This window comes from Muscardinus avellanarius (assembly GCF_963383645.1).
Source record: "Muscardinus avellanarius genome assembly, chromosome: 10".
Taxonomy (NCBI): domain Eukaryota; kingdom Metazoa; phylum Chordata; class Mammalia; order Rodentia; family Gliridae; genus Muscardinus; species Muscardinus avellanarius.
Window position 1 is genome coordinate 98,985,584 of NC_137796.1, and position 27,867 is coordinate 99,013,450.

Here is a 27,867-nt window from a genome sequence, read left to right on the forward strand (position 1 = left end):
CTTAACCTATCCTCTTCCTACTCTCTCCACCAAAACCTATTCTCTTAGTGGCCATGTCCACCATCCCTCCTTGAAGGCCACAGGCGGTGTGGTTAATGCTGGTAATAACATTCAAACCTCTCACCTGGGCTACAGAGCCCTGCCTATTTCTCTAGCCTAGACTGCTCCCCTGGGCCCCAGCCCACCACTTTCTAGCACTGGGTCCTTATTTTGAATTACTGAACATGCTAATTTCTGCCTCAGGGCCTTTGCCTGGGATATTCTGTCTGCTCTTCTAAGTGGCAGCCTGGCTCTATTTTACATTATGTTTACTGTACCACCTCGGAAAGACCTTCCTTGGCTACTGAACTTTCAATCACTATCACGTAACTTTACTTTTATTCTCAGCAGAGCATTTATTCTTTTATTTTTTAATGTTTTGGTTATTAGGCCTTGAATCCAGGGTCTCGCACATGCCAGGCAAGTGCTCTTCCACTGAGCTATACCTAGAGCATTTATTTTTATTGATTTTTTTTTCTGTATTGGGGATCAAACCCAGGGGCTTCTACCTCTGAGCTACACCCTCAATTCTATTTATTTATTTATTTTTTTTTTTTTTTAATTTTAAAACCGGGTCTTGCTAAGTTGCTCAGAGTCTCACTAAATTGCTGAGGCTGGTCGTGAGCCTGCGATCCTCCTGTCTCAGCCTCCCAAGGCTGGCAAGGCCAGCTGGCCTGCAGGGGCCGTGCTCATTGGCACACGCTACCTGCTTGGCCTTGTGGGCGTTCACGCTGAGGCTCTGTAATGGGATGCGGGCTTGCTTACTCCTGGCCGGTGCATCACAACTAAGCTGTATACTCTTGTTCTCTTATGCTTGAATCTGCCATTGCCGCAAAGCAACACGCGTTATTTTATAATGAGAAAAAAAAATCAATAGGTATTATTTTTATGAAAGGTTATACCATCGCCTGGAAATCCACAACGTGCACGGAATGCCCAGATAAAACGCAGCTTGGAGTTTTCGCTTACTGTTTCCCCAGACACCCCAGGGGTAGCTATTCATTCTCTCCTGCCTTCCGGGATAAGGGTCCTTTGTCCTGATTTATTTGCGGGCTCCTGTTCATAAATACATGGCTTTGCCCACAGCAAGGCACAATAGTTCCATCACAATAAAAAACGAGGGAGAAGCCAAAGGATTCCGGGCCCGAGGCGATGGGATGGCTCGCTTCATTCCGAAGCAAGTACCAGGAGAAAATTTTCAACAACCCTAAATAAATTGGGGGTGTCTTTTGGAATTTCTGCTACGAGCATTTATCTTAGCCATTGTAGGAAGTGTGTGGTTGAAAGGGTTTGGGGATGACACTGGCCTTGCAAGGCTTAGGCCTGGCCCTAAGGTCTAGATTCTGCCCCAGAATATAACTTGGCAGGTGTGTGTGTTGGGGGGGAGAGGCCCACTGCGACCCTGAGCCAGCGCACACTGCGGCTGCACGCAACGGGCGTGTTGCAGGCACAGTAACTTGAAGCCCAGATAGTTTGGGATTGAGGCTGTCCGGGGCCACGGGGTGGCACTTGCATGACTGAGCACTGCAGAGGTAGACAGAAATGGAGAGAGGGGCCTGCAAGGAGAGAAAACCCCAGCGAGGTGGAACCGAGTGGCCGGCTTAGCCAGCACTGTCTCTCACACCGCGGGTTCCCCGCAGACCAAGGTCAAGCGCCTGATACTCATGGTGACCAGGGCAGCAGCATTTCCAGGAACACTTCTGAGCTTCCGGTCCCGAGCCACTGGCAGCGAGGAGAAGAACCCGACAGAGCACGCAAGGGCGCCTTTGATCCCGTTCTCCTTCAGACGTCGCAGTACCTAGGGCGCGAGGATGGATATTCTTCTCCTTGTACAGATGAGGAAGCTGAGGGGGAGGCCCGAGGTCAGTCGCTAGTGAGGAGAACTTACTAGCGCTCAAAGTCGCACCGTGGGCCCCTAACGCACGCTATCACCCTTTCAACTACCTGAGGCCGCAGAGAGGGAAGGCCGGGGCCTGAGAGAGCGGAGGGGCTCGCAGGTGACAGAACCCCGCCGGCTTTGCACGAGGGACCAGGACGGAAACCTGTCTGCGTTTTCAGAGTGTTAGGTAACTAAATATTTCCTTTCTTTCCTTTCTGAGAAAAGAGAATGGGGCAGAGAGGGACATAGCAGGGAAGGCAGTTACAAGAGACTGAGGGACATATATACGCACACATATCTACCTATCTACGCATATATGTATTTATTTTTGCTATTTTATTAAAAGGAGGAAGTGGGGCAGGAGGAGAAGGAAGCACACAGGGAAGGAGAATGACTAGAGGACTTCCAGGGACTCATCTTAAGGAAATCATAAAGGAAAAGACGGACAGAAGGCCCTCTGCAGAAAAGATATTCACGAGACTGCTATGTGTCACGGCGCATCACCGGCAGGTGCCGAGGCGCGGCTAGATGGAGCAAATGCTGGGATTTCCATTGGCTGGAACTGGTGGCATCAAAGGGAGCATTGTGAGGGATGCTGGGAGAAGCACGGGCGCGGCCCAGGGAGGAAAACAGAAGGCTGAATTCTTGGTGCAGTGTGTGAATATCTGTGGTGCCAATACTTCTGGAGGGTGAGGATGCTTCAAAAAGAAAGTTAAAGGGGTTGTCTGGATGAGGGAGAGGGAGGATGGGGATTATGTTGGACTGCCTTCCTACCTATCTCCTTCCTTTCTCTTTCTCTCTCTCTCTCTCTCTCTCTCTCTCTCTCTTTCCTTTTCTTTTTCTTGTGGGGCTGGAGAGATTGAACCCAGGGGCATTTAGCCTCTGAGCTACACCCCCAGGTTTGTATTATTTTGTATTTGTGAACAGGGTCTCGCTAAGTTGCTGAGGCTGGTCTAGAACCGGCGATCCTCCTGTCTCCAAGTAGGGGGATTACAGGCATGTAGCACCATGGCCAGCTGCCTCCTCTTTTCCAAATACTCCAGAACATTCCTTCCCAAAGTATAAACTGGTACCTGCTGGTGGTAGGTAAGAGGATTCTAAGGGACAGGTTAAATGGTAGCTTTGCCTTTTGGCGATTTATTGGATTGCATTTTTAGGCTTGATCATGACATTATAGTCATGTGTTAACAAGCAGTCCTTATCACCCAGAGACACATTCAACTCCTTATGGTGGAAATGACAGGGTGTCTGAGATTTGCATCAAACTCACCCTGGAGGAGGCGCAGGCGACCACAGAAGCAGAGCTGCTTAACTGCTAGGGCCGGGCAGGGGACGTGGGGCTCCACCATCCTGTTTTGCAAATGTTTGACATTTTCCCTTATGAAAAATGCCAAAGAAACGTTTCCTATTTTTTTCATGATTACCTTCCGTTTAAGACAAACACCAGTGTAGAACGTGATGATGACATTAAGTTTCCTTCTGAAATCACCTGTGCAGTCTAAAGAAGGCGTCAACCATCATGAGGGAAAGGCGCCAACTTAGACTGGACCCCTGGCCAGGCTGGCAGGGCGGCAGGGATGCTGTGGGGCAAAGGTAGAGAGGGGAGAGCGGGGTGGAGGAGGGGCGGGCAGGTCACACCCCAAGCGCATCCGCTCACCTGCAGCTGTTCTCAGCATCCGTGTGGAGCGAGGACTCCGCCCTGCGCAGCCCCAGGCGGGCGAAGGAGTGGTACAGCGTGAGCGCCACGTCACCCAGGCTGTGGATGCCGTCCGGCTCCTCGTAGACGTTCTCCCAGTAGGCGCGCAGGCCCGGGGTGCCCGCGGGGTAGTTCCCGTATAGGTAGTAGTCCAGCTGCCCGATGATTTCCTGATTGACTACAGCTTCGAACTTGCGGGCAAAGAAGGTGGGCCGGGCTGTCTGCTGTGCTCGGAGATTAGAAAAGAGGGGCGTCAGCAAGCGGTGGGGAGATGTTCACAGCGCATCCCCCCGCCTGTCTGGTCCAGACTCCAGCCCCTAGCCTTCCGCCCTCTCGGCTCTCAGCTTCCTCATCTGTAAAATGGGTTAGACTGAGGGTGTCGAGGTGTGGGGGAAACTAGAACCTGGCATGGTGAAGATCGAAACTAGACCCCACTCTCTCTGCCTGCACAGAAATCAGCTCCACGTGGATCCAGGGCCTTCAGGTGAGACCTGAAACTTTCAAACAGGAGAACATGGCAGGAACACTTGGAGATATCGGCCCTGGGACTGATTTCCTAAACAAGACTCCGAGAGCTCAGGAAATGAAAACAAGAATTGGCCGATAGAATCACATCAAATTAAAACACTTGTGCACAGCAAAGGAAACAATGAACAGTGTGAAGAAAGAGCAGAATGGGAGAAAATCACAGAATGGGAGAAAATCCATGCCAGCCACTCATCTGACAGAGGATTAATACTCAGAATATATAAAGAACCAGAAGAAGTTAAGTGGTAACAACAAAAGAAGACACAGCCAATCGATACCAGGGCAAAGGATCTGAGCAGACACTTCTCAAAGGAAGAAGGATGACTGGCCAATCAGATGAGCAAATGCAAATCAAAGCTTCATTGAGATTCTACAGAGAATGGCCCTATAAACAGACACACAACACCCAGCGCGAGCGAGGCGGTGGAGAACGAGGAGCCCTCACGCACTGTCGGTGGGAATGTCAATCAGTACAGCCCTTACGGAAAAGCAGCCCGAGGGTTTCTAAAAACCAGCTAAAAATAGAGCGACCGTGTGACCGGCTATCCCACGCCTGGTACACACCCGGAGGAGATGAAGCCGGCGGGCGAGAGAGGCCTGCGCGGCCACGATTACTGTGGCACTCACTGTTCACGATGGACACGATGTGCGATCGGCCCAGGCGCCCGCTAACAGACCGATGGGTAAAAAAAATGTGGTCCATCGATGCAGCCAGAAAGAAGAAGGAAATGTCATGTACAAGAAAATGGATGGAACTGGAGATCACGTCAAGAAATTAGCCAGACTCACGAAGCTCAGCGTGGAGTATACGTCTTCAGAAAGGAGAAGAGGGCCAGAAGGAGGGGAAGGGACAGGGAAGGGCAGCTGTGAGGTGGTGATGAGCCGAGTGAGGTGTGTCCGTGTGTGGAAATGGCCAGCGAAATCCACCGCTTTGTCTAATTCACACGACTGAATAATAATCATAAGATTAAAAAAAAAGGTTAAAAAAAGATTGAGGGAGCAAGGAGGGCTGAATGGGCGAATATCTGTAAGGTATTGAAGGTGGTGAAGGAGCTGAGCGTGGGGGTCCATGCCTGTCATCCCAGTACTCAGGAGGCTAAGGAAGGAGGATTACAGGTTTGAGGCCAGACTCAGCAACCTATGGAGACTCTCAACAACCTACAGAGATCTCGTTTCCAAATAAAAAATAAAAAAGATCTGGAGGTGTTGTTTGGAGGTAGAACGTTCCTGGGTTCAATCTTAGTAACACACACACACACGTGCACACACACACACACGTGTGCACACACACACACACACACACACTCGTGCACACACACACACACTCGTGCACACAATGACAGACATTTGATTCTCAACATTTGAATGGCTATTAAATAAAAACTGATGTTCATAGTTTGACTGCCACTCAGAAATCACTTAGCAAAGGTCACAGCCTAGTCATCTCTGGCAAATACAGCCTGCAGATATGTTTTAGTTGGCCAGCAGGACATTTTAAAATTGAATTAACTGGCAACATTTTAAAAGGGGAATATCTGTAGAATAATGACTGGCTTTCCTTCCATCAGCAGTAGAGCTGGCAGCCCCGGGCACACACTTCGCTGTGGTAACAACTGGGGAAAGGTGAGAGCTGCTCTCCCTCTAGACGGAACACGGGCTCCTCCGTTCACCACAGTCCCCGCCACTCCCTAGTGCCTCCCTGGTATTTTGACCACTCTGGGAACTCACCAGCAATAAACTTCAGTTACTGATCCGGATCTCTGGGGATGAGGCCTAGAGATCTGGGGCTTTATTGGGATTTCCAGGGATTTATTACTAAGGTTTGAGGACAATGTAAGAGATGGTAGAGGTGGATGCACCCCAGAGCCATCCCAGGAGCTTTGAAAAACTCAAGAACTCAGGCATGGTGGTGCATGCCTGTAATCCCAGTACTTGGGAGGCTGAGACAGGAGGATCACAGGTTCAAGACCAGCCTCAGCAATTTAGAGAGACTCTCGGCACCTTAGTGAGACTTTGTTTCAATATAAAATAAATAAATAAGAAAATAGGGCCGGGGGTGTAGCTCAGAGGTAGAATACCTCTGGTCCAGCCCCCAATATCAGTTAATTACTTAATTAATTAGATGAAATTTAAATTAAAAGGGGCTTGGAGTGTAGGGTGTAGTTCCGAGGCAGAACACTCCTGGGTTCAATACCGAGTACCAGAAATAATAAAAAAATAAAATAAAAATTCAGATTTTAAGGTCTGTCCTAAGACCTGCTGAGTCAGATTCTAAGGGGGGAGGGGAAGCTCGGAAATGTGTATCCGAAAGAATAAAAATTCCCAAGTGGTTGTGATGGAGCGTGGAGGCTGAGGACAACTGGTTCTAGGAAACGGGCCCAGAGAGGGGGAGGTTCTTATCCAAAGACACACAGAAAGCGATGGCCAGGCTGAGCCCCAGGATCGCGGGCTGAAGAGAGAGAATTCAGGGCACCTGCCCTCCAAGGGAGCTGACGTCATTTCTGGGGCAGGGATTTACAAACGTTTCCAGTAAAGGGGCGGACCGTGAATGCTCGCAGCTTCAGAACCACTGGACTCTGCTTTTGCAGCGTGAAAACTGCCGTAGGCAAATAGAATATGAAGGGCCGCGGCCTGCTTCCAGCGAAGGAGCTCCGTCTACAAAAGCCGGCGGGGCTGGCTCGGGCCTCGCGGTTCTGGCGCGCTGACCCTTGCTCTAGGACTGCAGAAACAAATAAAACAGCTGCGTCCCCTGAGGAGCTTATCACGGCCTGGCTGCTATTAAGGGCCTCGATTTGGGTGCAGCAGTTTGCAGTGCTGTGGATTAATAGCAGCAATAATGGCGATAATAACTACTAAGCACATCCTCTGTGTGGGGTGCCGTGTCTGGGTCATCGCTTCGAATCCCCCAACAACTGGGCCCGGCTTATTATTCCATCTTACAGGTGAGGATGCTGAGCTCAGACGGGGAAGCTGAGTGCGCAGCTCTGCATTTCGCACCCACACCTGATGACTCCCACGTCCGAGCTCTCTACCGCATCGCTCTAACATCCTGCTGACTGAGCAAACGGGCTGTCCCTGGAAATAGACAGCTTTGGCATTATTCTAGACGGTCCATCGCCCCCTGCTTCATGGGCCCCGGGACCCTGTCTCTTGGTGGAGGGGTCAGATTGGTTTCTTCTCAATGGTGCCGAATGGGCCTGGGCAGCCTGAGTTCAAATCCTCTGCTACAGCCGGGTGTGATGGTGCACACCTGTGATCTTGGGAGCCTGAGACAGGAGGATCACAGGTTTGAGGCCAGCCTCAGCAAGTAGGGAGACTTTCAGGAACCTAGTGAAAACCTGTCTCAAAAATAAAAATAAAATAAAATAGAGCTGGGGGTGTAGGTCGGCGGTAGAATGCTCCTGGAGTCAATTACAGTACCAAAGGAAAACAAAAAGTGCCCTGCCACTTTTTAGAGTTGAGTGTCTTTGAGCAAATCGTCCAACCCCTCGGGGTCTTAGCTTCCTCATCCTTAAGATGGAGATAACACCGTGGTTCATTAGCACAGGCTCCGAGCCGCCGCGGCCAGGTGATGTTATCAGCACCATCTCAGCTTGCTAACAGGTGCCTGTGTATGTGGGGGCCCGTGAGTCTTCAGTCCTGGGGCAGGGGACCAGCCTCCGTGGCAGGACAGCCTCCTTTCCCTGCCTGCCACTCTCCGGCCACAGCCTGATCTTTGAAAAGGGCACGTTTCTATATTTATCTTTCCTTTCCTTGGAGTTCTTTGAACAAGAACTCTGTGTTCCTTACAGGCAGCTGTTTCTTGACGCTAGACGTTAGAGGATATTCTTGATCTTTGTTTACTGTGAAAGAAAGTGTTCCAAGCACAGGCCGCGGTCTCTGAGCGAGCCAGGCTTTATCAGAGACCACAGTGTCCCCGGGAGCTGGGCCTGGAATACAAATGCTGGTGCCGGCCGGGGAGCAGCCTGGGAGAAGCCGCCACGTGGAGGCCCTGGGCGCCTGCGCTAAGTGACCAGGGGCCCTCTCAACGAGGGTGGCCACTGGCCATCTGCAAGGACCTTCATTGGCTTTATGTCTTCTTTCGAATAGGTCAGACGTCCCCCCTGTGGCCCTCTCTCTTCTTGGACAACAGGGAGCCGAAATATCACCCAAGTTCTCACCTAAATTAACACGGGTTTGCGGGAATCTTTGAAGAGCTCTCAATCTGCTGCCAAAAGCTGGCCAGAGCGAAGCCTTACCCATCAGGCAGCTAAAGATGGTGGGTGAGGCCGGGCGTGGTGGCGCACGCTTGTAATCCCCGCGCTTGGGAGGCGGAGACAGGAGGATCAGGCTGGTTCGGAGCCAGCCTCCCTGGCTTAAGAGACCCTGTTTCCACATAAAAAAGTTAAAAAATAGGTCTAGGAGTGTAGCCCGTGGGAGTGTATCCCAGAGGTAGAAGGGCTTCCAGGAACCCCAGTACCACCAAAAAAAAAAAAAAAAAAAAAAAAAAAAAGATGGTGGGTGAGGCTTTGACAGAATCCAGAGGATAAAATGAAAGCTGCCATGTACTCTGTGCCTGCCTGGGCACCAAGCCAGGGTGGCAGGGGCAGCTGATGGAAAGGTCCAGTCCGGAACAAGAAATATCAGCGTAGGACACCCCGCCCACGGCCCAGCCAGATTCCCTAGCTGTGTGGTCATGGGAAAGTAAACCTAACCCCTCTGTACCTCTGCTTTCCCGTGCCCGGCAGAGATGGCATCCAGTTTTGAGAAGCCATTGTCTGCAGAATCACTCGCCTGGGTGGATTTCATACCTCTGAGCTACACCCGCAGCCTGCTTTTTTTTTCTTTAGAAACAGGAAAACAGAGTCCCACTAAGTTGCTGAGGATGGCCTCGAACCTGCATTCTCCTGCCTCAGCCTCCCAAGTCCTGAGATGACATACATCCCCGTGTCTGGCTAGAGGTCCCCATTGGCCCTGGGCTTGGCAGGTGCGGAGCAGGCTGAGCGTTTTGAGTAAGCTCTCTGGTGGTATTCTGCGGGCCAGCGCTGCCCTGCCAGGCGAGGAGGTTTGGTGCTCCATACGGGCGGTATGTGTCTTCGCTGGGCGTTTTGCTTACATGCCAGAGTGAGGGATGGGCGCTTGGCTGGGTTATCAGCCGGGCACTGCTGCGGTGGTCATCCTCATTCTCCGTCCACACCAGCTGGTTGGGAGGCACACTCCATCTCCATGTGCTGGCTCTAGGGACCTGTCTGATGTGGTTAAACATTTCTCGGTGCTCTTTTTATACAGTCTGAAGTTCCGGCCTGCGTGTGGCAAGGGGGCAAGGAGGGGAAGCTCACCATACTGGTGTGGAGGGAACAGAGCTGTGGACAAGAAGAGGCCACCGTCCTGGGCAGGACCTGGGAGCTGCAGTAGCCTCAGGTCTCAGGGCAGGCAGATGAGCTTTTACCAGCCTCCTGCCTCTGCTGTCTGCAGAACTGCAAATTGCTAGGCTGCGCGGAGACAGCTGTGAAGGTAATAACGTTTCTGCCTCTTGTTACCCCTTGAGTTCACAGAGCGCGGCGGTTTCCAAACCTGGCTGCACATTAGATTGTTTTCAGAGTGTAATACAACGAAGATACACATTTCTGGACCCCGCTGGAGATCTGCGGTTCTAGGGCAGGGGTGAGTTTACTCCCAGGGGACATTTAGAGCTTTCTAGCATTTGGAGGCATTTTTGGTTGGCACAGCTGGAAGCTGCTTTTGGTCTCTAGTGGGGGGAAGCTGGGGCTGCCGCTGAACATCCTGCATTGTCCTGGATGGTCCCCCAAACACAGAAGACCCAGCCACAATGTCGAGAGTGCCGGAGGCTTTGAAAAGTTCTGTCCTGGATGTATTTGTACTTAACAAACGTCCTTGGGTTTGTTTCGTTTTGTTCTGATGATTGAACTCAGGGGCACTGCACCTCCAAGTCACACCCCCAGCCCTATTGCAGTTTTTTATTTTGAAATAGGGGCTCATCAATTTGCTCAGGGTTTTGATAAATTGCTGAGACTGACCTCAAACCTGCGATCCTCCTGTCTCAGTCTTCCAAGTACTGGGATTACAGGTGTGTGCCACCATGCCCAGCAGAAGCACTTTTTTTTTTTTTGCAGTACTGGGGATAAAAGCCGGGGGCATTCTACCTCTGAGCTACACCACAGCCCTATTTATTTTTTATTCTTTATTTTGAAACAGGGTTTCACTGAGTTGCAAAGGACCTCATTAAGTACCTGAGGCTGTCCGTGAGCCACGATCCTCCTGTCTCAGCCTCCTGAATGCTGGGATTACAAGTGTGCACTAAATATAAATTTATTTATATTTATTTATTTGTGGTATTGGGGATGGAATTCAGGGGCTTTTCTACCCTGGGTTTTATTCCCAGACCTATTTTATACATTATTTGGAAAAAGGGTCTCACTAAGTTGCTAAGAGCCTTACCAAGTAGCTGAGGCTGGCTTCAAACCTGTGTGATCCTCCTGTCTCAGCCTCCCAAGCACTGGGATTACAAGCATGCACCACCACGTCCAGCCCAGAAATACATTTTTTTTTTTTGGTGGTACTGGGGTTCCTAGAAGCCCTTCTACTTCCGGGCTACACTCACAGACCCATTTTTACATTTTTATTTGGAAACAGGGTCTCCTAAGCCAGCGCACGCGGCTGGCTTCGAACCTGCGCGATCCTCCTGTCTCTGCCTCCCAACTGCGGGGATTACAAGTGTGCGCCACCACGCCCGGCCCCAGAAATACATTTTTAATGACTCTTTCAGAGGATTCTGCTTGAAAAGCAGTAGAGGGGAGAGGATGAGGATGGTCCCTGGAAACAGATGCTTTGGGTGATGGGAACTTGAATAAGACTGTGACCGTTCTATGCCTAAGTTCCTCAAAGGTGGAATGATAAGAACAAGAGCTCACCTATTACAAGACAAAATGGTTCAAACAACCCTGGCATGGAAGAAATGATCAATCGGTGTTGGGTCTGATGTTGTTACTATTGCTATCAACATCAGGGACTGGGCATCGAGAGGTACAGGGACCAGCAGGTCCGGCCCTGGGAGCCCGCAGAGGTCCGTGGGGAAGGCGTGTTCAGGGACTCACCTGGAAGCGGTGGAAGTCCTGCGGCTTGAAGTCGTTGGGGGAGCAGCCGCACCAGTCCACGATGTGCTTGTACTGGCACTTGCAGCCCAGCTTACGGTTCCAGTTGGTGATGCGCAGGTTGTTGTCCACCATGGTGTCGCAGTGGGGACTGTTCTCCAGCACCGTGTGGAAGAAAGACTGCAGGGGAGAGAGGGGCCGAGCCTGAGACCTCTCCCAGCCTCCCCCAGTTGCACCAGGGGGACTGTGAGGGTCCCTCCTCAAAACGACCAATTTCAGAGGACCTCTCCTGAGATTTGTCTGCTCCCGCCACAGGCAAGTGGGGTGGGCTGCCATTTCTATCAGCTCCGGGTGCGGTGAGATGCTTTGTCAGAGTGGCTTATTTCTACCTAGAAACCTACCTCTCAGAATGATGCCTCCCCCAAGTGTCTAGAATCTTATTTCAAGACATATCATCACCCAGGGCATCTTCAGTCTACTCAGAAGACAGGAAAAACTCTCAGGGGACATCAACACATGGGGACCAGAGGCCAACATGGGGACAAGTTTTCAGGAAACCTTGGGCTAAAAGAGCCAGGTCTGAAACCAATGGGGTTTAGGCATGAGATACCTTGGTGCCAATGACTCATGTGTACTGGAATTGCACCCCCTGGACCAGGGAAGCCAGACTCCTGGTCTGCACCAAGCCATGGCTACAAGTCAGGGAAGGGCGGGTGCCTCTGTCCGTGGTGCTGAACCGGGTACATTACTTCTGTTTAATTCTAGAACTCTTGGCCCACCTCTCCAAGAACCCGAGAAAGAGGCAGCGTTTGGAGTGAAATCAGAGATCAGACAGCAGACAGGGTGTTTGGAGCTGCTGAAGCCTTGAGAGAGCGGAGGGTGGGGGAGAAAGAGAGAAATTTCTATTTCAACACAACTTACAGCAATCCCAGGAACCAGGAGAATACATTTCCCCTGTTCTCTGCTCCCTAAAGGAAACTGTTGGGGGATGCATCTGCCTGCTACAAATTTATTGGCACAGCCTTCAGATTTCTTCTAAACCAGTCCCCAGGAGGTGTCGGGGGAAAAGGAGGGCAAGGCACAGATGCAGGAATGGAAGAAGTGGGGGTTAGTAGACCTGGGTTTGTGTGTGTTTGTGTATTGGGATGGGAGAAAGATTGCTAACGATGTTGAGCATTTTTCATGCATTTTTTGCCCATTTGAATTTCTTCCATTGTGAAGTGTATATTTAATTCAGTTGCCCATTTTTTGATTGGGTCATTTGCTTTCTTAGTGCTGAGTTTCTCGAGTTCTCTGTATATTCTAGATATTAACCCTCTATCGAAAGAGTAGCTGGCAGAAATCTTCTCCCACTCTGTTGGCTCTCAGTTGAGGTTCTTGATAGTTTTCTTTGCTGTACAGAGGAAGAGACAATGCACCTGGAGGAGCTTTTCCTGTAGCAGTGGGATGGGCATCTCCACGAAATAAACCCAATTCCCAGAGAACTTCTCAGTGGGCGGGTGGCAAGTGAGGCTCCACCCCCTGCTCCCTATTGTCCCCCTTGTGAGGCTCCTGACTACCAGAGAACCTGGATCTCAGCCTGAACTGTCTACAATGTGCCCACAGAGGTGCCTATTTTCCATCAGGCAGTGGGGTAAAGAACCCCATTACCGATTGCCCTCTGTCCTTTCATAACGATGCAGAAATCCTCTGCAAGATAATGGATGAGGAGGTTATCAGCACTGTGAGAAAAGGTGATTTTCACAAAGCAGGATTAAAAGCTGATTACTTAACATGTGTGCAGAATAGCAAAACCTAGCCCAGAGATGACAAGCTCATTGTCCCCCTGGAGTGACATGGGCAGTCAGCCCTCCCTGGACCTGGGCACTGCCTTGGACACTGGTGAGAGACATGGGAATCCTCCAGTGAAATGTGCTGTCTGCAGGAAGACCCAGTCTGTGTGGCAGAGTTGGGGACCTAGCCAGGGAGGAATGGTGGATGACTCATGAGACATGTCATACACTCTGTAGATGTGGAAATAGCTATGGGCCTTCCTGAAGTTGAGAATTAGAAGAAAAGTGAATGGGAGGCCACAGAGATGAATCTAGAAGCTTTGAGCCAGATCTATAAAGAAGACTGCCAGCATGTTGATGGTGATATTTTAGAGCTGGGTCCTGACCAAGGGCTAGCCTTTAGCATGGTCTGCAATCTTATACAGTGGAGTTCCCCACCCTGTGGCCTGAAAAGTGGGTTCAGGCACCCTGGAGCTTTTCAGATCTTCCCAAGGATGGAGGCTGAGGCTAAAGCATTTGTCTACAAGTGGGTGACAACGAGGAGGGCTACTGTAGGAGTGACTGGCTGGCTGTCTCTTGGATCTTTTGGATTTCTGGAGTGTGATTAAGGAAGCCGACAGTATTTTCTATCAGAAAGGACAGAACCATGTTCAAATGAGAAAAGAGATTCTTGGTGTGGAAAAGGTGGTCCATGAAATGGTTGATGACTCTAGAGATCTGTCAAAAGTTGATGTGTGTATACCTCGAGAGGGTCAGCACATCCAGTTGTGCAGGTTATAAGCTGCAAAATTATGTGGGAGAGGTGTATGCCATCAACATGGGAGGTATCAGAGGTTTATAGTTATTTTTTTCTAATGTTTTTCTAGAAAATGGCAGCCATGTATCTTGTTCTGACAGAATTAGTATATTGGGATGATATGATAACCATCAAGAGCTGGGGGCCTTTTAAAACTTACACGAAGGCACCATACAGGTTGTTGTTGGGGTGCTGTGTGTCTCTTCTGTATAGCCTTCACACAGACTGGAGGGAGACCAGAGGCCTCTCCATCGCAGCCAGGTTTCTGGGGGCTGACACACCATTCCAACTTTAGCTGGATATTAGAGGATCATCCAGGTGGACCCCACACCACTTTGTCCCAACTTGAGCCCCTCCAAAGTTCAGGGCGAGCCCCTACCGCTCCCCGGGAGATCTCCCCGGGACTCACCTCCGCAGGAAGCAGGGTGTAGGCATAGAATTGTTTCATCTTGGTCACCAGGTCATCCGCAGAGAACGTCACATATTCCACAAACTTCCGGTTCAGCAGGAACCAGTCGGAGCCTCCATCGACGGCTATACCCTCCGGGATCCGCCGGTCCCCCAGGCGCCACATGTGAGTGTCACACTCCAGGAAGAGCCGGTCCAGGCCTTGTTTCCGGATGAACCTGGGTGGCACAAGGCATCCCTGAGCCCAAAGGTGGCCTGAAAGAGGGGACTCTACCCAGAGCCCACACAAAATGACACTATCATAGCAACGACCTTTATTGAGGACCTATTTCATGCAGGAACTGAGCCAGGCATTCCAGGTCTGCACCAGGTCCTCTGTCCTGACAGGGAGGCACTATGGCTAGAGATTGTTATATTAGAGATGAGGCCACCGGGGCATAGATAGAACAGGGGACTTACCCAGCCCTGTCAGATGGCAGTGATTGCTTCCTACAGCTACTTCCTCTCCGGAGCACTTTCCAAAGACACTTTTTGTCCCCTGGCTGCCTTGGTAGGTTGGTGGATACAGCCAAGGGGTCCTCATCTTAGAATCTTAGAACAGTGCTCTTAAATTCAAGCTGTCCACTCCTGAGCTATACCCCAGCCCACATGTGCTTCTCAATTGACCCGTTATAGAGAGGGTTACAAAATACTTTGAAAAAATATCAGCTTTATGATGTTGCCTGTGTCTATCACTGTATTAAGTGATGACAGGTCTAATCACTACTGTTTGTTTGTTTTATTGGTGCTGGGAATTGGAACCCAGGGCTCTCCCACTGAGCTAAATCCCCAGCCTAACTACTGTGAAATTTTGAAGCTGTAGCAAGCATAATGATGTTGAAAGGGATGTGCACCAGCTATAATGTGAATAAAAATAGGTGACTGTGAGCCCGGTGTGGTGGCTCACGTCTGTGATCCCAGTGCTTGGGAGGCTGAGACAGGAGAATCGCAGGTTTGAGGCCAGCTTCAGCAACTTAGAGAGACTCTGCTGTGAAATGAGAAAAGAAAAAGAAATTGGGTTGGGGGTGCAACTTGGAGGTAGAATGTCCCTGGATTCAGTCCCCACTACCAGAAGAACAAAAAACAAAACAAAACAAAAACAAACAAAAAGAAAAAAACACAAAAATGGGTGGGGTGTAGCTTAGAATGCCCCTGGGTTCAATCCCCAGCACCAGTTAGAAGAAGAAAGGAAAGAAAGAAAAGAAATGAAGATTGAAAGAAAGAAATAAAGAAAAAGAAGGAAAGAAAGAAAGAAAGAAAATAATTGTGATTGTTATTGGTGACAAATTCAATAACTGTAGTACTCCCATAGTTTGGTATCTATATTCAGCTAGATTTCTGTTTGAATTTGGAGAAAATGAAGATATAATTAGCTTCCCACCCAAGCTGCCCTGAGTTCTCCCATGAGTCTCCAGGTGAATACCTTCTGCTCCGGTAAGTACATGTCTGTCTAATTGCTCAGGTGGGATTGTGCGGGACAGGTAAGTGCAGAAGCCAAAGCTCCTTGGGACCACAGAGCCAGTGACATGGGTTGTGGGAGGGTGGATGAAGCCACAACTCCCAGCTCATCATTGCATGTTCTCTGTGCACCTACTGTGCACCGGGTTAGCACTGGGCCCAGTCATCTCCCATTTCTGTGGACAGGTTATCCCGCTGGGAGATCTCCTGCTCCAGAGCTCTCTTCTCCTCTAACTGCTGAGCCTTGCACAGGTCCATCTGGGAATCTGGATTTCCCAAGCCTTTATCAGTACTGCTTTGGTAAAAATGCTTCCTGACACCATAGGCCACCATCACACGTGGCCTCTAGCCAAGATTTTGATATTGGTCCAAAAGGCTGTCCCACAGCCGGGTGACTCTGAGAAGTGAGGGATCCCCCCTGGGTTTCAGCTTCCCTCTTAGCACAACTGCAAAGTGGGCTAGGTCCAGGTCTCAAGTTAAATGCCTACTGGGTCAGAGAGAGAACACAGCCTGTGTATAAGATACCAAAGAGCGGTGATTCTGACCACAGAAAGGTAGGGAATGCACGTTTTTAAATTTCTTTAGGAAAATGTTTTCTGGGATAAATGAAACATATCTCTCAGCTGAATCCTGCCCATAGGGCTCTAGTCTAAATTACAGCTGTGACGTTCTACAAGTCACTCTGTTATATCTAGGGAGGGAGTGTGGGGCAGGTATTCTATTACATGTGTATATGGAGGAACCCAAAGAAGGCTGAAAACTTTTCCAATGACACATACAAGGGTAGAAACCACCAGAAGACCGGGGTCCAACATGCTCGGTCCTGTTCTTCCCTAATGCACTTTTCCACAGGCAGAATCTGAGCTCATGATCTAAGTCACGTTCTTTTTGGGAAGGGGCTTGGTGACAGGTGTTCACTACAGTCAAAGTATCATCCCCTGGGGACATAGTTGAGCTGAAGTTTAGAGATATAAAATCTTACCACAACTCTGGCTAGTGCTAGTTTTGCACTAATATCCAGTTGGTGCATATAACCATTCTTATGGCTTTAAATTTTAGGTAACTTATATGAAAATTTATGTAGAAACCATACTGAAAGAGAGAAGGAGGTGGATAGACAGAGAGAGATAGAAGAAAGAAGAGAGATGTAGGTGAAGGGACTACCATTTTTTTTCCTTCCATGGACTAGCTTTTTAATTTCATGTTCCATTATATGGGATAATAGCATCGTCTTGCAATTTTAATGTGATGTCTCAGGCCATAATATTCTGATGCAATATTTATGCAGTCATCTTTAAAATGAAATATTCATGGCAGCGGGAGATTGGTCTCTCTATTTACTGAATTCAAAATCGGATATGCTGCAAATATGTGCTTTGGTTAATGACGAGTAAATAGACACAACCAATTCTCCAGGTCCCAGAAAAGTTTCTGGGGTCACAGGGATACCAAGGACTTGGCTTTGGCCTGGGAGGAGGTGAGGGAGGTTGAGTCTGGGTATCAATAAGGAAAGAGGAATCATCTGTTTGGCTTGGGATTTGCCATCACCACCTCCCGCCCTGTACATTCACCAGAGCTTGAAGAGGTGACATTGGAAGTGAGGTAAGGCAGAAAAGACATACCTGGGTGTGTCTGTGTTCAGATGCCGCTCAACTCCCAGGAGAAATGAAGCCCAGGTATGTAGCAAGAGGCCCAGTACACAGAAGGGGATTAATGATGCTCTCTTCCCTGATTCATTTCCTATTGCCATGGTTACACTGGGCAACCAGAGGACCAGGGGTTGCCACAGCAGAACAGACACTTGACAGAGCTAGGTGCTAGTCCTGCTTCCACATGTAAGATGAGAACCAGGATGCCTGGCGGCTTCCTCAAACCAAATGTGCTGGTGATTGCTGCTCAAAGGGCCTTGTGTTTGATAAGTGCCTTCACTTAGCGATGGCCCTTCCACTTTTGTTTACATAATGGGGACCTCTCTCTCCCATCCTAGTTATCTTTGATCTTCTCTTCCTGCTTTATTCTTATCTATAGCACTTAATGACTTTCTAATATAATTATAGAAGGTCTTTATTTGGTGTATGGTCTATTTCTACTTACTGGACATAAGTCCTAAGGTGACAGATATTTTAAGTCTATTTGTGCTCACTTTGGGATCCCTGATGCCTAGAATCATGCTGGATGACATGCCACAGGTGCTCAATACAGGCTAATATACACAGGAACTACTGGGCAATCGGGAAGTCACAGAAATTAATCAGGTACCAGATTTTTCTAATGTGCTTGACAGAATCTTAGCAAGGTCAGGCAATTGCTCCAGAGCTGCACAGCTGTCTTGGGCTTGAACCCAAGTCTAAGCGAATCCAACCCGGTGCAGGCTCTTAATCACTCTGTCAGTCTTCATGGACCCCATTCCTGAGGGTCCCTCCAAAGGGACAGAAATGAATAATCTGAGACCATTGGCTGCCTTCAAAAGACAATTCCCAGAACTAAGAGAGATCTGTCAGGAAAGCCTTGCTGATTTTGGAAGAAGCTTTCTGATGACCTTGGAAGGACTTTGTCTCCAGAACGGGCTACCCAATGTCAACATGAAATGATTTGCAGTAAGTTGTCTTTCCTGGGCTCCAAGAAATGGGCAGTTTACCTTCCTGACATCTTTCTCTATTAGTACAGTAAGGGGCAGATCACAGCTAAGGATGGCTCTGTAGGGAGCCGCAGGGAGCAGATATACCAACGGAGCATGACTGTAAGTCAGTCAGAAGGTCTTGATCAGACCAGAGGGAGAAGTCCTGATTCCCCTCTGCGGGAGAAGAGGTCAGAGAGGAAACTGTCTCTGGTCGTTGGAAATGTCTGTAATGGCAGAGGATGAAGGAGCCTCTCCATCCCATGAGTTCCCTGCCTACATTCTTGGCATATTCGCTGAGTGTGAAATTATTCCAGAGCTGTCTTGTCCCATTAGGAGTTCGAAAAGGAAGAAATCTGCCCCTTAGATTCCACAGTATATTCGAGCACTGAGGGATCTGAGCAACTGTCCCCACATGTGGAAGGCTTCATCTGAAGCTGATAATGTTATTGGGAACTGGTGGAAGCTTTTGGGAGGTGGGGCCTTGTGGAAGAAAATTAAGTCACTAATCTGGAAGAGGACATTGGGAATCTACTCAGCACTTCCTCTCTCTTGCTTCTGGGCCACCATGAGGTGAGCCAGTTTGCTGTAACGTGAGCTGCCTACATCCCATAGGTTCTGCCCTGCCACAGACCCAAGAGCCATAGTGCCAGACAACCATGGATTAAAACCTCCAAAGCCATGAGCCACAAGAAATGTTTCCTACTTTAAAGCCAATCTTCTAGATTTTTATTATAGTGACAGAAAGCTAACACAACAATCAGCTAATATAACACATTCTACGGATGAAAATAAGGCATACAAATGAACAAAACCAAGAGGCCCCAGCAGAATGAATGATATATCCAAGATCACATGGCCTAGGGAAAAACATTCTGTATTCTGTCTTTTCCTGTCCTGTGATCTGTTGCCGAGCCCAGCTTACTCCTGGAGTGTAAATATAACCTCTGCATTGTAGTTAAGAAATGAAGTCATGACACAAAGCACGAAACCCATGAGGCATGAAGTCGGCCAGCCACGTGCACGGGCACACGAGTTACAGGTGTCTGATGTGGGCGCCAGGTGTGGGCGCTGCAGTCAGAGTCCCCCGTCCAAGCCCTGTGTCTGCTCTCTGAGGCATCCTTAATCATGTGCTGCTTGTGTATCTCTTGAGGGAAATAGTGATCACAATTTGCCTCTCCCAGAGAGCAGGTGTGATGGCCTTTGGGGACCTATGAGACCACGCGGGGAGAGAGCGTGGTGGTTGTTAGCACATGGTAAACGCTCTGCAACCATGGGATCAGTGTTTTTCTCCATCAAGATGGGACTTTAAAATGCCCGCGGCTGTTCTTTCTTCTGGGACTTGGTGGAGAAGCATGCAGAGCAGCTCTAGGGCTAACGAGAAGCCCTGTCTGTCCTGAAAAGCAAAGGTCCTTCAGCACCAAGGACAGAGACCTCAGCCTCCACAGTGACCCCATCTCCGGCCATTAGTTAAGCAACACCCATGGTTGTGGTGGTGAAGGTGACAGGAGCCGCCGCCATCCTTCTGATTCTATCTGAGAACCAGGAGTACAAAGCCCTCCCAGCATCCTGAGCTGCATGCCTGGGAGGATTCCGCTCACTGGGTTCTGGGTCGGGTGGCTGCAAGGTCCCTGCTGGCCCATTTCTCCCTGGCTCAGCGTGGCTGTCCTCCTGAGTAGGGAGGACTCAGCTGTCATCCCTCTACTCTGCGGTAGCCAGAGAGGCAAAGAGGCTCGTGACAGTCACACTTTCAGCAGCTTCAGAGAGCAGGCTTTCCTTTTAAAAAAAATTATTGTACTATATATAATTATATATATATCAAAATTATATATGATGTAGTATATAATTATATAATATAATAATCATTAATAGATAAATTATTAAATAATATATAATTATATAATAATTATAATATTTATTATTATTATTATTATTATTAGTAGTAGTAGTAGTAGTAGTAGGAATTAAACCCAGGGGCATTCTGCCTCTGAGCTAGAGTCCCAGCCCTATTTTATTTTTTATTTTGAAACAAGGTCTCACTAAGTTGCTGGTGGCCTCTGCTAAGTGGCTGGGATTAGCCTCAGACCTGTAATTCTCCTGTGTCAGCCTCCCAGGTACTAGGATTATATTATAGGCATGTGCCACCATGCCCAGCTTCTGGAGAGCTGCTTTGATACATCTGCCTATGTGCGGAGAATATGCTTAAGGATCAGATGGGCATCTCCCTGCCTCTCTTTCTGTTTGAGGGAGCTCAGGGAGGTGCCCAACTGCATGACCTCACTTGGAAGCAGACAACCCCTGGGGGCTGTGACCTGGCTGGCAGAAGGAACAGCTCATCCATAAGTGCTGTCTGAAGAGGGAAGAAACAGAAGTGAAGAGGAAATTTGGGGCCAGGGGCCTGAACCCTGGGGCCTGGAGTTCCTGGGCTCTGAGGCCCAGAGCATGAGTTCCCAAGTCTGTCGTACTCTCAGGAGCTGAAAAGCCTGTTGAAAGCTAACTGGCATTGCACATCTCATGCTCTTTTTTCTGTACTAGGGATTGAACCCAGGGGCATTCTACCTCTGAGCTATACCCTGCACTTCTTGATTTTTTAAATTTTGAAATAGGATCTCACTAAGCTGCTGAGGACCTTGATAAATAGCCAAGTCTGGCCTCCAACCTACCATCCTTGTGCCTTAGCCTCCAAGTGCTGGGGTTACGGGTAATTACAGGTATGCTCCACGACATCTAGCTACATCTCATGTGTTTGTAAAATCAATGCTCGCTACCTCTTGTTCTAATGATAATGTGTGTCTTTCATGGAAGGCTTGAAATATTAAAAATGCGAAGAAGAAAATAATCATACTCTACTTCTCAGAGCTGACGCTGGGAACATATTTTCTTTCTAGTCTATTGCTTAACGTCTGCACAGATTATCGAAAAAAAAAAAAGTGGCAAAAAGGCCCCTGAGCCAGCAAGCCAGGGAGGGTGTGTGTGTGTGTGTGTGTGTGTGTGTGTGTGTGTGTGTGTGTGCACGCAGTGGGCTGTGGGTGCTCAGTGCAGTCATGATATGGCAGCCATTGTTGGATTAAAATGTACACACAACAGCGGTCGGCATCCCATTCAGGTTTAAGGAAGGTGAAAGAGAAGTGCAATCTACTTTCCCCCTTGGAGTCAAGAGGCAAATGTTCTGCTCCCGTCAGCCACGGTGCTGAAGCCAGCCGGGGAGAGAGCCCGTCTCTCCAGGAGGATGTTGGCACCGAAGATCCCAAAGGCAGCTCTGCCTGGAGGCGGTTCCTGGCCGGGCTCCCCATGGATTTGCCAACTTGAGTTACACAGTTTGCCTGTTTACACACCAGGGGAAGTTTGGGTTTGAGAATTAGCTCAGTGTCAGGGAAGGGGAGCTGCAGAAGCTGCTCTGTGCTCTTCTGGTGCCCAGTGGGAAGTGCCACCGTTAGCAGGTGGGGTCTGGACCTGAGTAAAGGGAGCGAGTTCTGCAGCCCCTTCTGGCCTGGGCTGGAACCTCTCCCAGCTCCACCCGTCTAGCCTTCCCGCATGGGGGATGCTGGCTGCTCCAAGAGTTATGCTCACTTGTCTACACCCTGGAGAGTCTCTTCCCTCCTTCTCCACCCCACTCACCCTCAGCTCCCTCTACTCAACCGTTTCGAGAGCACATCCGTGCACCGTTAATTCTTGTAGCAACTTTGCAAGGCCGGCGCTATTATTATTATTATTCCCACTTTTTCAGAGGGGGAAACGGAGACACACACAATGGAAATAACTTAGCTAAGGTCGCATGCGTGGTGCATGCTGGAGCTGGCACATGGATCCTGGCTGTGGCTTCAGCGCGGGCTCTCCTATGCTCTGTGCTTTCTGGGATGTCCATATGATAGATCGCTTGCTATTTTTCTAAGCCAACTTTATTTATTTATTTATTCATTCATTCATCCATTTCTCCATCCATCCATCCATCCATCCATTTATCTATCCATCCATTCATGTTTGGTACTGGGGATTGAACCTAGGAACATCTGACCTTTGAGCTACATCCCCTTCCCAAGTCCTTTAAATTTTATTTTTTTTAAATTTTGAAATAGGATCTTGGTAGTTTGCTGAGGTGGACCTTGAGTCTACAATCCTTCTGTCTCAGCCTCCCAGGTATCGGGGTTAAAGGCATGTGCCACCATGCCCGGCTTAAACCAACTTTAAATAGTGGCTTTAAAAAAATCTGTGCCTTAATCTAAGCATAATATTCCTAAAGTCCTGGGCTAGATGGACTAATTATGTAAATGTCTGTTGCTACATGTAAGATCAAGTTCTAACTTTCATAGTCTACTCAGTTAGAAATGAACCCAAGGAATTGCGCATCACTGGTTTATTACGAACAGACTTTGGGAAAGGCTAATTCTAGAAAACAGAAAATACCTGTCCTCACCCATATATTAAAAATAGATTGGTTTCTAGTTAGCAGTTTTAATCTGTACATACCAAGAATTTAAAACCGCAAAGCCTCACAAATGTAGCCACTGGTCATGGGGTGATAAAAAAACACCCATGTCTAGTTGAGCACAGAGGCAAACAGGCCTGTAACCCCAGCTACTCAGGAGGCTGAGGCAAGAAGATCACAAGTTCGAGACCAGCGTGGGCAACTTAGGGGAGACCCTGTCTCAAAATAAAAAACAAAAAGGGCTGGGGATGCAGTTCTGTGGAGGAGCGCCCCTGGCTTCAATCCCGTGCCTGGAAGTCAAACTGAACCAGGTTCAATCCCAGCTCTGCTTTTCACTAGTCACAAGACCTTGAGCGAGTGAGAATAACTCTCCAAACCTCAGTTTTACTCATCTTTAAAATGTAGTTAACACCTGTCAAGTGACGTTGGAATGAAATCATGTACTCATAAGTGTCCAGCTCAGTGTCTTCCTGTGATCAGTGAAAAGACTCACCCACACCAAGCCCACTGGTGCTGTCTGGGTTTTATAAACATGAAGAAACAGAGGCACCAGCCGAACCCATAGCTGGTGCGTGTAAGACCAGCGTTTTGGAGCGACACTGAACTCTGGCGTGCGTGCTCCTAACCTCTACTCCACCCTGCGTCCTAGGGCTGCATGCTGGGGCCCTGGCGACCCCAACTGAGGTAGGGAGATTAGATGGAACAGGGCAGGAAATGTCCCCAAAGAAGCCCTAGTGTTCCCAAGAGAATGGATTTCCCTTTTCATCTCCCTGTGGGGGACCTTTTCCCACACACTGAGACTGGAGCATACTGCAGAGCTTTTAGAACTTTCTCCAGAGCAGAGGCCAGCAGCCCTGGGGGCATCTGCAAAGACACCATCATTCAGGCTGAGCAGAAACTTTAGGGCACCTACCTTCTGCTAGCCCCGCTGAGGCTCCGGAAGAAAAGGATAATTGTGCTACCTGTCATTCACAGTATCTACCTCCTTTATTTTTGGAGGAAAGTGAGAAGAAATGGTAAACACAACACTCCCCTTCATTTAATTACAGGAACAGCCAGGGCCAATTTGGCAGCTATTAGAATACAAGTTTGCCTTTACACCGTCTCTGCGCAGTGGGAGCCGGAAGTCCAAATTGGCTGCTGGAGGCGGGAGCCGGGGACAGAAGGTCAACATTGCCATTAGGCACCACGTGGAAACGAAAACAGAGGCCCCCTGCGGCCTGCCTCGTGCCCGGGCTTGCTTGTGCCCTGGCTCATCTTTTTGTCTACCAAGTTCTCTGCCTCTGTCAGTTTCTCTTACACGGGCTATTCCAGAAATAATGAAATATCAGAACGGGAAGGGGCTTTGGAGACCATTTCATCCGATGCTCCGGTTTTACAAAGGGAGAAAATGAAGCTCAGAGAAGCAGAGAGGCTGCTTCTAAGTTGGCCAGCACACTGGAGGAAGGCAGGGCCGGAACACAAGAAGGCTTTGCTCTGCCGCCACGACGAGCTTGGCCTCTGTGGACACCCGCCCTGCTCTAGTGGTGTGAACTGGACCAGGTTACTTCATCTCTCTGAGCCTCTGCTTCTTTATCAGTAAAATGAGGTGAATTATTAGGTTTCCCACAGTCACCACTTGGAGTCAGAAAATTAAACCAACGTATGACAGAACCAAGAGAGAGTCTGGGTTTGAGGATGTCATTTGAGCTCCTTGATTCAGCCCTACCTGAAGTCAGACTGATGTCTTAGTTCCCTGATTTGATAACTTTCTTTACCTTGAAGCTAGTTCAAACTGGGTTTCTGTTATTTTGCCCCAACAGAGTTCTTTCTAACGCTCCATCAGTGAGGGAACCAGAACTGAGTCAGGCCCAGCTCTGCACACTCAGGCGGGGTGGTGGAAGATGGGCTGTTGTTCATGTAGCAGGAGGAAACTCAGCACAGGGAGAGGAGGGAGCAGCAGATGATGACTATACACTGGCTCATTTTACTATTAAATTATAAAAATTACTGACCTAATTCATGTAAATGAGAGAATCAGGCTGGGGACTCAGGAGTGCCTGGTGGAACTTGTGAGCTGTTCTGCACAGAAAGCCGTGGGGTTTGGGGTTTGGAGGCAGGTGCAAGCTTGGGTGAGCCTTGGGCCATTTGGGAGCCACCTGTCACCTACTGATGCATACAGATTATGCAGAATGCAAACATATGCAGAAGCTTGGCTATGGGCTATATACTACCCATGTCTGTCTCTTGCCAGCACCAATTTTGTTCTATGTTTATCATGACAATGACATCAGCACCATCAGCACCATCATCACCACCATCATTATCACCACCATCATCATCACCACCATCATCACCACCATCATCATCACTACCATCACTACCACCATCATTGTCACCGCCACCATCATCATCACCATCACCACCAATATCATCACCATCATCATCACATCATCATCATCACCATCACCACCATCATTGTCACCATCATCAGCACCACCATCATCATCATCACCATCACCATCAATATCATCACCATCATCATCACCACCATCATCATCACCACTATCACCACCATCACCATCACCACTACCACCATCACCATCATCACCACCATCACCATCACCACCACCACCATCACCATCACCACTACTACTGTCATCATCATCAGTACTTATTGGGCCAAATGCTTTAATAGGCAGCATTTCATTGAATCCTCCCCAAAACACCACCGGTGTTAGGTCTAGTGTTATTTCCACTGAACAGGTAAGAGAAAAGGCTAAGAGAGGTTAAGTTACTTGTCCAGGGCGACAGAGGCAGGACACAGAAGATCAGAATTTCAACCAGGATCCAAAACCTCAAAGTCTTTGGCTTTAACCTGTGATCTGTCCAATTCCTGGCGGAGACTGGAGACAAGCGTAGACCGTAAGTACCACCCAGGCGGAGACGGTAACATCAGAGTAGATTCAGAGTAATTCAGACAGTAACATCAGAGTCATTCAGACACGAGTTGATACACTTTTCCATGACACAACTTTCTGGCACCAGTTGCCTACTATAGGCCCAGATGGAGAGAAGAAGGGTTTTCACACTCTCCTTAAGGGAGGGGGCACCAATATTGGGGTGACTTCTGATAACTAACTTCCAAGGAATTGTGCCCCATCCTACCTTGATTCAATAGCTTGGGGCCAGAAAGAGATGGTTCAAATTCAGCAATTAATCAGTGGTGTGACCTCAGGGAAACTTATCCAGTTCCCGTAGCTCCTTTCATTCCCCAAATGTGAGGATAATGATTCTAACGGTCACACTGAATGAAATTATGTTTTCTATGAAATGGACCCAACAGGGTGATGGGTGCTTAGTAGGACCATGACACAGTGGATCTACTTCTCCTTATCTTCATAGCCAGCTTCTCCACCCTTGGTGGCCTCAATGTGTTGCTGGTCTGTGCTAATTTCATGTCTGGGGATTCCCTTTAGCTGTAGGGAAGAGTGGCTGTCAGCAGACTAGGTACAAATGAAATCAAAGTCAAAATTTAGGAAAATGTTACAACACAAAAATTCTGAAATCACTTTTCAAAAACCTGGGGCACGGAGTTCACTGCTAGCTTTCCCTGCGCCCTTGGGATGATTAGGTAAACTGAGTCACGGAGCTAGCCAAGCAACAGCCCCCACCAGCAAAGGCAGAGAAGATCTAACGCATAGACTTGCAAACTGTAATGCCAGCAGGGGCCAAGTGTGGAGGAGAGACAGGCGGGGAGTGATCTAGTGAAGATGGGCTCTGTCTAAGATACAGGTAATTTCTGTCAGGAGAAGATTCAGAAAATATTGACTTCTCAAGACTAGAGAGACATCTGAGAAATACTGCCGCCTTTAAATGGGGCCATTGTTTTTCAAATGAAACACCTGAATTAAAACAAAACCAACTGCATACCTCCAAGCCCACACAGCTCACTGACAAGCTACAGGGTCCTGGGAACTGCTGGGTTGGACAGCAGAACTTGGATCTTTCCTACAGGGGGCGCTCAAGATCCACCTCCCGAGAGCTGCTAGTTTTGAAATTGCTGATATTGAGAGAGAGAGCGGAGTCCTGGCTGGGGTTCTGGGGGATCTCCAATTCCTGTTGCTATCTTAGACAGCAAGGCGGGGGGCAGTGGGGAGGGCACAGGGTGGAGACAGAGCCTCGATTCACCTCCATCCTGGCATGAGACTCTTTCCCACTGGAAAGCAAATTCCTCGAGAGTCAGGAGTTGATGCCGTTAAGCCCGAGAACACCGCCTGGCGCTTGCCTGGCACCCGGTCAATATCTGGTGCATAGTTGTCTGACTGTATGAGTGGCCTGTTATCACTTAGATGGTGGGCCTCAGTGTTCCCACCAATAAAATGGGAACGGACCATGGCTGTCTCACTGGAGAGGTCACCATTGTGAGATGATACACTCATAAAGATGCTTGAGAAAATAATGTTTAAAAAGACCTCAAGGGCTTTTTAAAGCACTGTGAGGATAGCTTCTTTTCATGTCTGCCCTTGGCCGGCAGGGATGCTTAGGATCTTATATGAACCCTCTCCCATTCTCAACTTGTCCCTGGCTGCATCCCCCCAACCACAGAATGGAAGGCAGCCCCAAATCATCACCCTGATTTCCACTTCCGATTTACACAGGGGCAGGGGTCGAGGTGATACCTTGCATTGTCCCGGCCGTGTGACTTCAAGAAATTCATGTCTCGGTATCGGGAGAGAAACGCCACCAGCTGGTCATTGGTCCTGAAGAAACAAACAGAGAGGAAAGTCAGGGGCCTCTGTGGGCCGTGGAGACCTGGGGTCTTGGCTCCCTTTTTTGATAAAGAGACCGGGTCTGCTCAACTGCCTTTCCTGATCTGGACCATGCAGCCTGATTTAGGTCCCCATCCTGGGCCTGGCACATGACGTTAACATGGGCTGTTGGTACATTTCTCTTCCGTGTGTTCCTTTGCACTGGGACCTCTTTGAGGCCATTCAGCATCCTACCTGTTTTGGGGAACCTCTGGTGCCAGCATTGGGCTTGGAAAACAAAGTCTTCAGTGTGTAACTTAAAGCCAATATGGGGTGACCTCAGGGCCTTTGCTCTGGCAAAGTCAGTCCTGCGTCTTCCCATCACTGG

At 48.9% G+C, this 27,867-nt stretch overlaps 1 protein-coding gene across 1 annotated transcript in view; it reads right to left on the bottom strand.

The window, feature by feature from the left end:
- XYLT1 (xylosyltransferase 1) overlaps positions 1-27,867 on the bottom strand; it is a gene marked incomplete at both ends in the record, with an annotated part of 299,012 nt that overhangs the window by 11,235 nt on the left and 259,910 nt on the right. Inside the window, 4 exon segments of the mRNA XM_080702416.1 lie at positions 3,576-3,838; positions 11,237-11,413; positions 14,211-14,427; positions 27,411-27,491. Of these exon segments, the coding sequence (XP_080558542.1) occupies positions 3,576-3,838; positions 11,237-11,413; positions 14,211-14,427; positions 27,411-27,491 (738 nt within the window).